Source organism: Dendropsophus ebraccatus, chromosome 9, assembly GCF_027789765.1.
Source record: "Dendropsophus ebraccatus isolate aDenEbr1 chromosome 9, aDenEbr1.pat, whole genome shotgun sequence".
Taxonomy (NCBI): domain Eukaryota; kingdom Metazoa; phylum Chordata; class Amphibia; order Anura; family Hylidae; genus Dendropsophus; species Dendropsophus ebraccatus.
The window spans coordinates 42295183-42307541 of record NC_091462.1 but is presented as its reverse complement, the minus strand read 5'-3'; the positions used below and the strand labels follow the sequence as shown (position 1 = coordinate 42307541).

Genomic DNA, 12359 nt, shown 5'->3' with positions numbered 1-12359 from the left:
GCTCATGCGGCTGCCTGCCATTAACCCCTTAAAAGCAGCAATCTGTAGAGATTTCTGTGTTTAAGGGTGTCAGTGCCAGGAGTGGTACCTGTCACTGACCTGCGCACCGGCAGTCGCACTGCGACCAGTTTCCCTGCAGTGGCATAGCATTGACCAGTATAAGCAGTCTAATCATTGCTTCTACCAGCCCATAACCAGCCCCATGGATGGAAAAGTAAGTGTTATAACTCTTGGAAGGTGAGGAGGATAGCACTGCTTGTGTGACCTGGACATCCGTGCATCAATGACCTTTTGGTTATGAAGGTTTAAATAAACATTATGTATGTATTATGCATTGCCATATCTACAGTTAAATATAAGTACTGTCCATAGCCTTTAGAAAACTATAAACTACACATGTTTTGTTTCCATTTACCCATCCATGTTCTTAGGTTGCTTTGAAGGAACAGTTGAGGGCCGCTGAGAATTTAGCACGTTTGAGAGAAGCCGATCTTCACAATGCCCAGGCTCAGCTTGCCAATATGAAGCAAGAACTAGAGGAATTGCATGCCGAGTGTGAACGAAGAGAGGCCAAAGCCCAAGATTTTCTACAGCAGCTTCAGGTGTGAACATAAACAATGAGATTGTTCAGTGGTTTTGCAGCAAATTACAATGGGTTTCCTGTGCTCCTCGTAAAAATACAATGCCACAGATTGGCTAGATCTTCCAAAGAATTGTCACAGAATGTCAATCAGAATGAGTATTTTTAGTGGTAAATCGCCTCTGTTGTAGAAGTCCTGGCACAAATTGGCTGTGTTGTAGTGTCTGTGTGACACTGATGTGTCGGACAGCTGCATTTTATTTTATGGTATGATGTTTGTACTGTAGAGCAGTGCTTCTCAAACTTATTCTACTGGAGCCTCACCTAACAGACCAAGGCAATGCCTGGGCCTCACCAGACTGACCAAGAGGGTGCCTGGGTCTCACTATCTGTGGTGAAAGTCTATTTAAAAGCTGAAAATAATGCTTTCACCCGCCTCCCAAGCTCTATATACTAATAAATCAGTACAAAATATATTAATAATGTTGCTAAAATAGAGATTTCTGCAAAAAAGCAAAATGACTGTGCAGATCATAGTTAATTTGTGAAAACTGGCTCCCCAGCTGGGCCTCACCAACAACTAGGGGGCGCCTCACTGGTGAGGCCCGCCTCAGTTTGAGAAGCACTGCTGTAGAGGACCCTGAAGAAGCTTCAACCCCCCACATAGACAGCCGCTGTCACAAGTATAATCTCTTATGTATTGGCTTATTTTTCTCATTTAGTTGACCTTTTTGGGCTTCAGGCCAGTTATTAGTTATGGTCACAAGTAAAAATGGATTTAACTTTAAATAATCTGTCAATTTTTTCAATTTTATCCTGCCCTATCTGGGGATAGTGACAGTCACAGAGACCCTGGTTAGGGCTGGGCAGTATTGGCCTAAATCTGCCATAATTATGACACGCCCTTTGTAATCACCCCTTTTGCAAGCCACGCCCACTTGTTTCAAAAAAGTTAATAAAAAAAAAACCAAAAAAACTCTGAACAGCAACTCAAGGTCGTGAATTTAGTTTGTTGTCATTATTATTTGACATCATTAGGGCGTCTCAGCAGGGTTATACAGCTAGGTACACACGAGGGGGGGACAGGTCTCTTTATATACACTATGTACACACAGGAGGGGGGACAGATCTATATATATACACACAGGAGGAAGGGGGAGAGGTGTCTATATATACACTATGTACACAAAGGAGGGGACAGGTGCCTATATATACACTATGTACACACAGGACAGGTTGGCAAACTGTTTTAGCAGGTTGCCTTGGAAGGCATAACTGGTGTGAATGGTCCCATAGAGGGAATCTGCCAACTCTCCTGACTGACTTGGGAAAATATTCATATTCTCCATTAAATAACAGTTCCAAAGCATCTTTTACTTTATGCTGTTCCTGGTATTCCTCTTGAAAATTTGTGAACAAAATAGACAACTAGGTGTCATGAGATACTGGTGTCCGACATTGACTGACAGAATAAACAATGACACTCTACTCTAGGGACTCTGCTCTTCAACAATTGCGGGATAACCCTCCTTTTACCTATTTATAAATGGTCAGGAGGAATAACAGAAGGACACCATAAAACATAGTTGTAAGAAAAGATATTCCAAAATTACATGTCACCACTTCTAAGGGGTCTAAGTCATGCTAAAAATGTCCACACAAATCAATGGCGTTTTATTATTATTATTTTTTTATAACAGAAACGAGAGATGTGTGTTGCTGAGCTGCAGACACATTCCCAGAATCTTGGTACTCAGGTTAAGAGACTGCAAGATGTTCTTATAAGCCAAGAAGCCATGATTGCACTGATGTCAGGTGACTTACCAAAAAGGAGCTTTGAAGATCTGAAACTAAAGCCTGAGCTGTCAAGACCTGAAAAAGCTAGCAGCTTCTCTGAAAGCCTAACAGAACTGAGTACTTGGGACTCTCCTGATATGGTTAGAAAACAAGAGGAGGCTGTACATAGTATGGGGGCATTTACACCCTTCTCTGAACTGAGCATTGACCACAGCGCCGAGCTTATGAGAACCAAATCTTCTTGCATCAAAAGACCTGAACGTTGTGATCTCTTAGGATCCAGCACTCCATCTCTGTCTGAAAGCAATTTCTCAGCGCAGAGGGCGAGTCCGGTAAGTTTATGATGTTCATATATATCTGATGTATGTTTTAGTAAGGCAATAGTAATTCTGATTTCTTGTGCCTGTCATTGGGGGACACAGCACCAGTGGGTATAGGCTACTGCCACTAGGAGGCGACACTAGACAGAAGAAGAAGTGACTCCGCCTGGCAGCCTATACCCCTCCTACAGACACCAGGCTAACTCAGTTTTAGTCTAGTGTCCGTATGAGGTAGACACAGGTGCCACGCACCTCTTTATTATTTTAGTTTTATTTCTTTTTCTTTCTTTCTAGGTTATCAGGGGGACCGTCGGCGTGGGCTGCCACACCAGACGTAGCCTCCCCCTGAGGGTGCACTGGAAGTTTTCACTTCCCATGCGCCGGTCACCCGTCCCCCATTGCCAGCTCCCTGCGCAGGATGCCGGTACCCCACCCAGGTGCGAGGTTACCGAGGGGGTGACCCTGCGAGCACCCGAAGACGCCGGACAGGTGAGTAGTCCTGTCCTTGGGGGGGGGGGGTCATCCTGGCTAGGGCAACCAGTAGCCTCTTGCCTGCTCTCCCTAGTCCCCATTGCCACAGTGCACACTTCCCTGCAGCGCAGCCCTCTCTCCTCTATCCCCTGTCCTACTGGACAGGTTGTCTCCTGATCCCCCTTCTCATCTCCCTCCTAGCCTGGGCTGATGCCCACCCCCTTTCATCCAGGAGCCACTGCAGCCCGCAGCGGCTTCATAAGGGACAGCTGGGGGATTGCTGGGCTCCTCTCTCCCTTTCCGGTCGCGTTTTCTGGCGCTCCGCGCCGCCGTCTCACTGCCGCCGGCCTGCCCCACAAATTTAGGCCCCGGCTTCTGCCGGAGCTAGGCCGCGTCGGCGCACGCTAGTGACGTCACTGGGGGCGGGGCGCCCGCCCGTTTTTCGGCTCCTCCCGCCACAGCCCTTTCTCCTATTGGCTACTCTGTAGCCCCCACCTTTTTCCTCCTTGCCCCCTCCCTTCCCCCTCTTGCCGGCAGCAGCTTCAGCTCGTGGCCTCCTGCTGTTATCTCTGCCAGTACAGCAGCCTCAGCTCCCTGTGCACAGCAGCAGTCTAGCATCCAGTGCAGCTATTCCAGCGTGCACCAGCTACAGCTTCCAGTGCAGTCGTTCCAGTGCAGCTCCAGCATCCAGTGCAGTCGTTCCAGTGCAGCTCCAGCATCCAGTGCGGCAGCAGCTCCAGCATCCAGTGCGGCAGCAGCTCCAGCATCCAGTGCAGCAGCAACTCCAGGGTCTGGTAGGCTCACCCAGTGGGTGATATTCCCCTCCTCCACTCCCCAGGCTAACAGCCCTAGCTACCATGTCTGGTCCCCGGGATGACCCCCCTAGGCAGCTCGCTCCCGCGGCTGTGGCGACACACTTTGCGTGTGCTCGTTGCAATAAGAAATTCCCCTGTGGTCAGCCTGGTTCCCTCTGCCTGCTATGCCTTAACCCTGGTGCCACTTCCCAGGAGGCCCCCCCTCCAGGTCCTGATGTAGCTTCTCCTGAGTGGGCTAGATCCCTGTCCCAGGCGATCGGTGACCTCTCTAAGCTGTCGCAGGTCATGATCCATGCCATTGAGCGGTTGCCCTCCCAGGCGCCTCCAGCAGCAGGACCCTCCAGGGTATCTCCTGACTCCCCTTCCAGAGGACGGTCTCATAAGAGACCTAGACTCTCTGTCTCACGGTCGCCCTCTAGGTGTTCCTCAGACCTTTCTCCTCCCAGATCCACTGCAGGCGGTTCCGCTTCCCAGCGACCCCTCTCCGCCACCTCGGGGGACCCCTCTGACTCTGCTTCAGAGTCTGACAGGGAGGATCAGCTGGCCTCTGCAGTGCAAGCCTTGATCCGTGCAGTGCGAGACACCTTACATATTGAGGAGGAGTCCTCTTCTACCTCCAAGAGTGAGGTTTCCTTCCGTCGCCAGAAGCGACAGCCATTGGTTTTTCCCAGCCATAAGGATTTTGAGGACCTCCTAGCCAAGGAGTGGAATCACCCTGACCGGCGGATTCCATCCTCTAAGCGTGCCGAGGCTTTGTTTCCCTTCTCCCCTGACCTGGTCACTACATGGACAGTGCCCCCATCTGTGGATCCTCCAGTTTCTCGACTCTCCAAGTCAACTACTCTGCCTCTGGCAGATGGTGCTTCACTCACTGACCCGGTGGACAAGAAAATCGACGCTTTTTCGAAGTCTGTCTTTGTTGCAGCTGGTTCGGCCCTACGTCCTACCTTTGCTGCATCCTGGGTCAGCAAGGCTTGTTCCTCTTGGGCCAGGCAGTTAGTCTCCCTGGACACCCCGCGTGAGGATCTCCTGTCTCTGGCCTCACAAATTCTACATGCGTCCAAATACTTGTGCGACGCTTCTCAGGAAGCTGCTCGTTTGTCTGCGCGGGCCCTGGCAAACTCTGTAGCCATCCGACGCTCTGTCTGGTTAAAATGCTGGTCAGCTGACGCCGCCTCCAAGAAGGCTCTGACTTCTCTTCCCTTTGCAGGAAACAGACTTTTTGGGGAGCGGCTGGATAAGATAATCTCGGACGCTACGGGGGGGAAGAGCTCCTTGCTTCCTCAAAACCGATCCCGGCGCCCTCAGCCTCCCAGGCGTTCCAGCCGTTTCCGCTCTTTTGAGCCTCCGGCACGTCGTCGCCCGGCTAAGGATACGCCTCCAGCTCCTTCTAGGAAGCCCTCCTTCAAACCCCGCCCCACCTGGCAGCCCCGTTCTCGCCCTTCTAAGGGTCCTGCACCCAAGTCTTCTTCCTGAGGGTCCTTCACCACTCGGGTCTCTCCCTCAAGTAGGGGGTCGTCTGCTCTCCTTCAAGGAGATTTGGCTCGCCCATGTGTCCGATGTGTGGGCTCGGGAGGTGGTGTCCTCAGGGTACAAAATCGAGTTTGTGTGCATTCCACCTCCTCGCTTTTTTCCATCAAATCTCCCACGCTCTTCGGCACGGCTTTCCGAGCTTTTTCGGGCGGTTCAGAATCTCCTAGCTCAAGGAGTTGTGGTCCCAGTTCCTCCCTCCGAGCACTTCCAGGGATTCTATTCCAATCTGTTCACAGTCCCCAAAAAGGACGGCTCGGTCCGTCCTATCCTGGATTTGAAACGGCTGAACAGGTTTGTTCGCCTTCGGCGGTTCCGCATGGAATCCTTGCGGTCGGTGGTCGCGTCTCTAGAGCAGGACGAATTTCTTGCTTCTATAGACATCCGCGACGCCTATCTGCATGTTCCCATCGCAGCCAGTCATCAACGTTTCCTACGTTTCGCCGTCGGTTCTGGACATTTCCAGTTCGTTGCCCTGCCCTTCGGGCTCGCCACGGCGCCTCGGGTCTTTACCAAGATCCTTGCACCTTTGATGGCTCTGCTTCGGTCAAAGGGGGTGGCTGTCCTGCCATACCTGGACGACCTTTTGGTAAAGGGCCGCTCCAAGCAGGACACTTTGTCCAGCCTCCAGATCACACTCGATCTCTTGACCAATTTCGGTTGGGTGATCAATTATCAAAAATCTTCCCTACTTCCCTCCCGCTCTATGGAGTTTCTCGGGATGCTATTCAACACCGAGATGGCCCGCGTCCTCCTTCCTCCAAACAAAGTTGCCTCCCTGCGCTCGGCAGTCTCTCTGCTCCGCTCGGGCGCCCCCTGTTCGATTCGCCTTTGCATGCGAGTCCTGGGCAAGATGGTCTCCTCTTTCGAGGCGATCCCCTTTGCTCAGTTTCATTCGCGCCCTCTGCAGCAAGCGATCCTGTCGCAGTGGGACAGGTCCCCTCTGTCTCTCCACAAGAAGATCCTCCTGTCCCCTGCTGTTCGCAGGGAGCTTCTTTGGTGGTTGACGTCTCCGGTGGTCCTCCTCGGCCGCTCGTTCCTCCCCCTCAATTGGCTGGTCGTCTCTACGGATGCCAGCCTGTCCGGGTGGGGGGCTGTCTTCGGGAGCCACACAGCTCAGGGCTCTTGGTCGCCGACAGAGGCTCGGCTTCACATCAATATCCTGGAGCTCCGGGCCATCTTTCTCGCCCTGTCTCAGTGGACCGATCGCCTGAGGGGTTATCCGGTCCGTGTTCAGACCGACAACGTCACCGCCGTTGCCTATCTGAACCGTCAAGGCGGCACCAGGAGCCGCTCTGTCATGACCGAGGCCGCTCGCATTCTCCGTTGGGCGGAGCGGGTTGTTCCAGCTCTCTCGGCAGTCCACATTCCCGGGGTGGACAATTGGGCGGCGGACTACCTCAGCCGCGAAAGACTGGATCAGGGCGAATGGGCTCTACATCCCGAGGTGTTTCTTCAAATCTGCCGGCGGTGGGGATCCCCAGATGTGGATCTCTTCGCCTCCAGGCTGAACCACAAACTCCCCATCTATGTGACTCGGGCCCGGGATCCTTGCGCGTTCGCGGTCGACGCCTTGGTGACCCCATGGGAGCAGTTCTCCCTGGTTTACGCCTTTCCTCCTCTGCCCATTCTCCCACGAGTCCTGAAGCGCATCAAGGCACTCGGCGTTCCCGCCATTCTTGTCGCTCCAGACTGGCCGCGCCGGTCCTGGTACGCCGACGTAGTGCACCTCCTGGCCGACGCCCCCTGGCGCCTTCCCCTGCGGGCCGACCTCCTTTCACAAGGGCCAATATTCCACCCCAATTTACCTCAGCTGAGTTTGACGGCGTGGCTGTTGAGGCCGCGGTGTTGAGGTTTCGTGGGTTCTCGGAACCAGTCATCCAAACCATGCTTAAGGCCCCTAAGCCTCAGTCAGCTCGGGTCTACCATCGCGTGTGGAAGGCCTTCTTTTCTTCGTGCGAACAGAATAATTTTCACCCCTTGGTGTGTTCCACGCCCAAGATTCTTTCCTTTTTACAATCCGGGCTGGATAAAGGCCTCAGTCATTCCACTTTGCGTTCGCAGATTTCCGCCCTGTCTGTTCTTTTTCAGCGGGCTCTAGCTTTCCGCACCCAGGTGAAGACCTTTCTTCAGGGGGTGGTCCATTTGGCCCCTCCTTTTCGTCAGCCTTTAGAGCCCTGGGACCTTAATTTAGTCCTCGAGGTTCTGCAAGGTCCTCCCTTTGAGCCTCTTCGGGAGGTGTCTCTTTGTTTCCTTTCTTGGAAAGTCGCCTTCCTGGTGGCGGTTACCTCCATCCGTAGGGTGTCTGAACTGGCAGCGCTCTCTTGTCGCTCCCCTTATCTGGTCCTTCACAAGGACAAGGTGGTGCTTCGTCCTCTTCCTTCCTTCCTGCCGAAGGTCGTGTCTGCATTCCACCTTAATGAGGACATCATTCTCCCCTCTTTTTGCCCTGCGCCCTCCCATCCTAGGGAACGGTCCCTGCATTGTTTGGACCTTGTCCGGGCCATACGGATCTACTTGTCAGTCACTGCTTCCTTCCGCCGCTCGGATTCCTTGTTCGTGGTCCCGTCGGGTCCGCGCAAGGGGCTGGCGGCTTCCAAGACCACCATTGGGCGTTGGATCAGGGCAGCCATCGCAGAGGCCTACCGCGTTCGTGGCAGGGCTCCTCCTTTTCGGGTCACCGCTCATTCTACTCGAGCTGTGGGGGCCTCTTGGGCGGTTCGCCATCAGGCCTCAGTGTCCCAGGTCTGCAAGGCCGCCACCTGGTCTTCAGTTCACACTTTTTCAAAGTTTTATCAGGTCCATATCCTGGCTTCCTCTGACGCCAGTCTGGGCCGCAAGGTTCTGCAGGCCGCCGTGCGTTAGGCAGGCCGCATGGGGATTGTAATCTTCTTTCCCCACCCTCTGGGACTGCTTTTGTACGTCCCACTGGTGCTGTGTCCCCCAATGACAGGCACAAGAAAAGAGGATTTTTTTGTACTCACCGTAAAATCCCTTTCTTGTGGCTTCATTGGGGGACACAGCTCCCACCCTGTTTGAGGTTGTGCTCCCGGGGCTTGTTCTGTTCTTGGGGTTTTTTCGTTCCCGGGACCAGCCTGGTTTTTTTGCCTGTTTTTGTTACTACTTTCTACTGCTTGTGACTAAACTGAGTTAGCCTGGTGTCTGTAGGAGGGGTATAGGCTGCCAGGCGGAGTCACTTCTTCTTCTGTCTAGTGTCGCCTCCTAGTGGCAGTAGCCTATACCCACTGGTGCTGTGTCCCCCAATGAAGCCACAAGAAAGGGATTTTACGGTGAGTACAAAAAAATCCTCTTTTTACTAGTCATAGGTTTTTACAATTGTAAGTTACAGTGTATGATGAGTAAAATGGTCAGGGTTTTTTTTTTTTTTTTTTTTTTTTTTTTTTAAACCATATTAAAATGTTTTTCTCCTTCAGCTAAGAGATGCAGGACTCACAGATTATGGCTCTTGTGATGACCTGGGGAGCTCTAGGGATGATCAGATGGATTCTGAAAGGTCTGATGAAGTGGGTAAGTGTAAATTGCATAAATATCTTACCGCTCTAAGGGTTCTATTACATGGGCCGTTGGGGGCCCGATGAATACTGTAAACGAGTGCCAATCTGGTAGTTTGGCGCTCGTTTATTGAGCCTGATAATTGTTTAGCAAGGGCTGCATGCTCCTTACCACTTGCTTAAATGTTATACATTAGCTATCCATGCTCCAGGGTTACTCCTGCCAACTACTTCTTCCCGGGTCCCGCGCGCTGCAGCTTCAGATCGGCCTGCCTGAGCTGACAGGTCACTCAGCCAACCACTGGCAGCAGCGGTCCCGGACAGTGAGTAGCTGAGCGGCCTGGCTTCTCTGAAGCTGCAGCACGCGGGGCCGCACATCACTATTGCTTTTAACGATGCGCGGTTGGCGGCCGATGGTTTTAGGTTTGGGCCTAAAGCAGAGATCAGCTGATGATCGCTTTATCGGCTGATCGTTGTCTCTATTACGCTGAGCATTAATGGGCAACTTTGGCAGATTATTGCTCCGTGTAATAGGGCGCTAAGGCAATGCTGTAGTTGAAATATTCATGTGCCAGTACAGTATGTTATTTATTTCAGAATGTGGTCAATTGCTGGCCATACATGTATATAATGAACACAACAAAACTTGGTTTTGTGGATACTTCTATACTGAAAATAAATCTATAGATTATATTACAAATTTATAAATTTTATTAAATTTATAGATTACAAGCCTGAAGTTAGCAGCAAGACAGAGATGAATTACATGGAGAACTTGCTTCACATTAGACAAAAAATGGATACACTGGGCACCACTGGACTATCTCCACAATTGCAGGTAGACTTTTATCTCAACTTCTGTTTATCTTTTTCAGGAATACCTAATGCTAATGCACTTGTTTTGTTTCATCACTATGTGCAGCGAATGTTGAATATGGTGCACGAAGAAAGCTGCAAAATTCTAGAATTGTCCGAACGTCCTCTGGTTAAGTCTACTGTTCCAGACAGTTCGGATCTTGTAATGAAGATAGACACTTGGCAGAAGGAGAAAGAGACCTTGCAAGAAACCATCCAGTCACTGAGTTCGGCTTTAGCTCAGGCTGCTGACAAAGGAGACCAGGTACAGCTTCTAAATGCTAGTGTGTGACAATGGGCTAGTACTTTGCTCTGCCACTACTTATAGAATAGCCAAGCAAGCATAAAATAAACATTAAACAGTCTGCGGCACTATGCTATGACTTTATACAAAAGATTGGTAGTGGTATTGGAAGCCAGACTCCTCCTGATTCGAGATTGATAGCCTTTCTGGTGGATGAGCCATCACGTTCTACAACCACTTTATTATTTCCCTTCTTGTCACATACTAGGAAAGCGCCACCGTGGACTGGAGAAGGGATCTCTTGCAGAGTGTGCAGGCACTGTTGGAAAGTGAGAGAGAATATCTACGACTGGACCTTCAGTCTGACATTCGACATGGCTCTGGAGACAAAAATTCCCTGTCAGAAAAGATGGAGCATCTCATTAAGGAACAGGTTGGCATAAACTAAATTTACTTTTGGCTTGAACCCTATCACAACATTCTTGCAGCTATTTACATCAGCTGTGTGAATGGGTGTCTGAGGCATGCTCCGGGGCTAAGCATATTTTATACCTGGAGAATATCGGCTGCTATCAGTCATCACTTACTGCTTATGACTGACCGATGTTTAGTATCACAGTTAAAGGTTAAATGACAGGTGCCACACTTCTTGGGTTTTCAGTCAGCACTTCTGCAATGTGATTATGGAGTGCACATTGGTTGCAATGGCAGTCTGAGGTCTTTACTAGGCCTCTGTGGCTGCCATTGTTAATAGTAATAATATAAAATTGTAAAATAAGGGTTAAATGCTTCTGTTTTACAGAATTCTGATATGCATCAATAAATAGGTCTGGACACGATAGCGAAGTAAATTAACATGGTTTACTGACAGACAAAATACAATACAGAGACAAGCTATGAATACGGATAACGGGGGGAGGCCCGCCGTTGGATGAATATCCAGCGCACACCCGGCCGGAAGTGTATTGCAGCCATGTTACACAGAAATCATCTGGTTCTTCAAGGACCTCCAACTTGTGGTCTGTGTACCGATTCATAAACGCCCTCTCCCCACCTTCCCAAACTTTCCAGATCCAGGTCCTTTACTTTTAAGCAGGTGCAGAACAGCTTAATGTGGTCATGTAGAGAAAGCAAATCCTTACCCCCCCCCCCCCCCCCAACAAGCTTCCCAATTTCCAAGTAATAACATATCAGAATGACAAGGTAAAATAATGAGACGCAGACGGCACTAGTAAGAGCAGCATTGGAGCACCTTTAACTCTTGCATATGCATTTCCTTCATGGTAGCTGTATTTGATAATGTAATGGGATAAAACCATGTGTACAAATTCTTTGCAAAAACATTCCTTTTAAGGGTTAAGTTTTCTGCATGGAAACTAAAAAATCTGTTATTTGCAGGAGGAGCAGAAACGTCTTGTCTTAGAGCATGTTCTTGCTGTGGATCGTAGTAGCCTGCTCTCTGAAATTCAGGACCTTCGCTCACAGTTGCGTATGGCTCATCTACAAAACCAGGAAAAACTTCAAAAACTGCAAGACACTCTTACCAGCACTGAGGAGAAAGGCCATACGAGAGAACACCAGCTACGAAGACAAGGTAAGGAAACTGATTTAATGGCTCATTTATACTACAAAGCTTGTTAGGCATCACAAATCTGTAAACAGTCTGTGATTACTTCTGTGGTGGTATATTCTCATCCAGATGCAACAGTGTTTCTAAAAAAAAAAAAAACAACTAAATCGTATTTGTCCAGTCTTGGTCCCACTTCTAGTATTACTTGACTAGGTGGTTCTCGGAGGTGAAGGCAATTGTTCCTCATGGGGCACTATTTTTTTAGATAGATGTACAGTTTGTTCCTGGTATGGGGTTGTGATGTCACAGACCCGCTCAGAGAATAGACAGATACAATACTGTGTGATTTTTCAGCATTCTCATGTGGTGCTTTAGCTGCATCTGACTGCAGAATTGGCATGGATGAATGCTGATGGGGAAAAAATTTTTTTCCCCTAAGGTCAAAATCAGTAAAATCAGTGATCCATATTTCTTTTCATGCCCAATGAGATTGAGTTGAGGTCGTAATCCAGAGTTGGAGAAGACTTTTTTATTTTTAAGTTTTAGGTTGAATTAGGCCCTTGGAATGCTCTATAGTTTTGTGGTCTAGTTTATTGTTTGTGTTTTTTTTTTTTTTTTTTTTCTTATGCAATCACAGAAATGATGACTATGGCTAAAATTAGACT

General features: G+C 49.7%; 1 protein-coding gene across 2 annotated transcripts in view; it reads left to right on the top strand.

Annotated features, from left to right (window-relative positions):
- The window catches only part of PCNT (pericentrin), a 63188-nt gene that overhangs the window by 36362 nt on the left and 14467 nt on the right, over positions 1-12359 (top strand). For both annotated transcript variants that reach the window (XM_069983088.1, XM_069983087.1), the window contains 7 exons: positions 432-602; positions 2281-2709; positions 8948-9041; positions 9751-9863; positions 9948-10145; positions 10393-10557; positions 11523-11718. In XM_069983088.1, the coding sequence (XP_069839189.1) occupies positions 432-602; positions 2281-2709; positions 8948-9041; positions 9751-9863; positions 9948-10145; positions 10393-10557; positions 11523-11718 (1366 nt within the window). The remainder of the gene's footprint in view (positions 1-431; positions 603-2280; positions 2710-8947; positions 9042-9750; positions 9864-9947; positions 10146-10392; positions 10558-11522; positions 11719-12359) is intronic.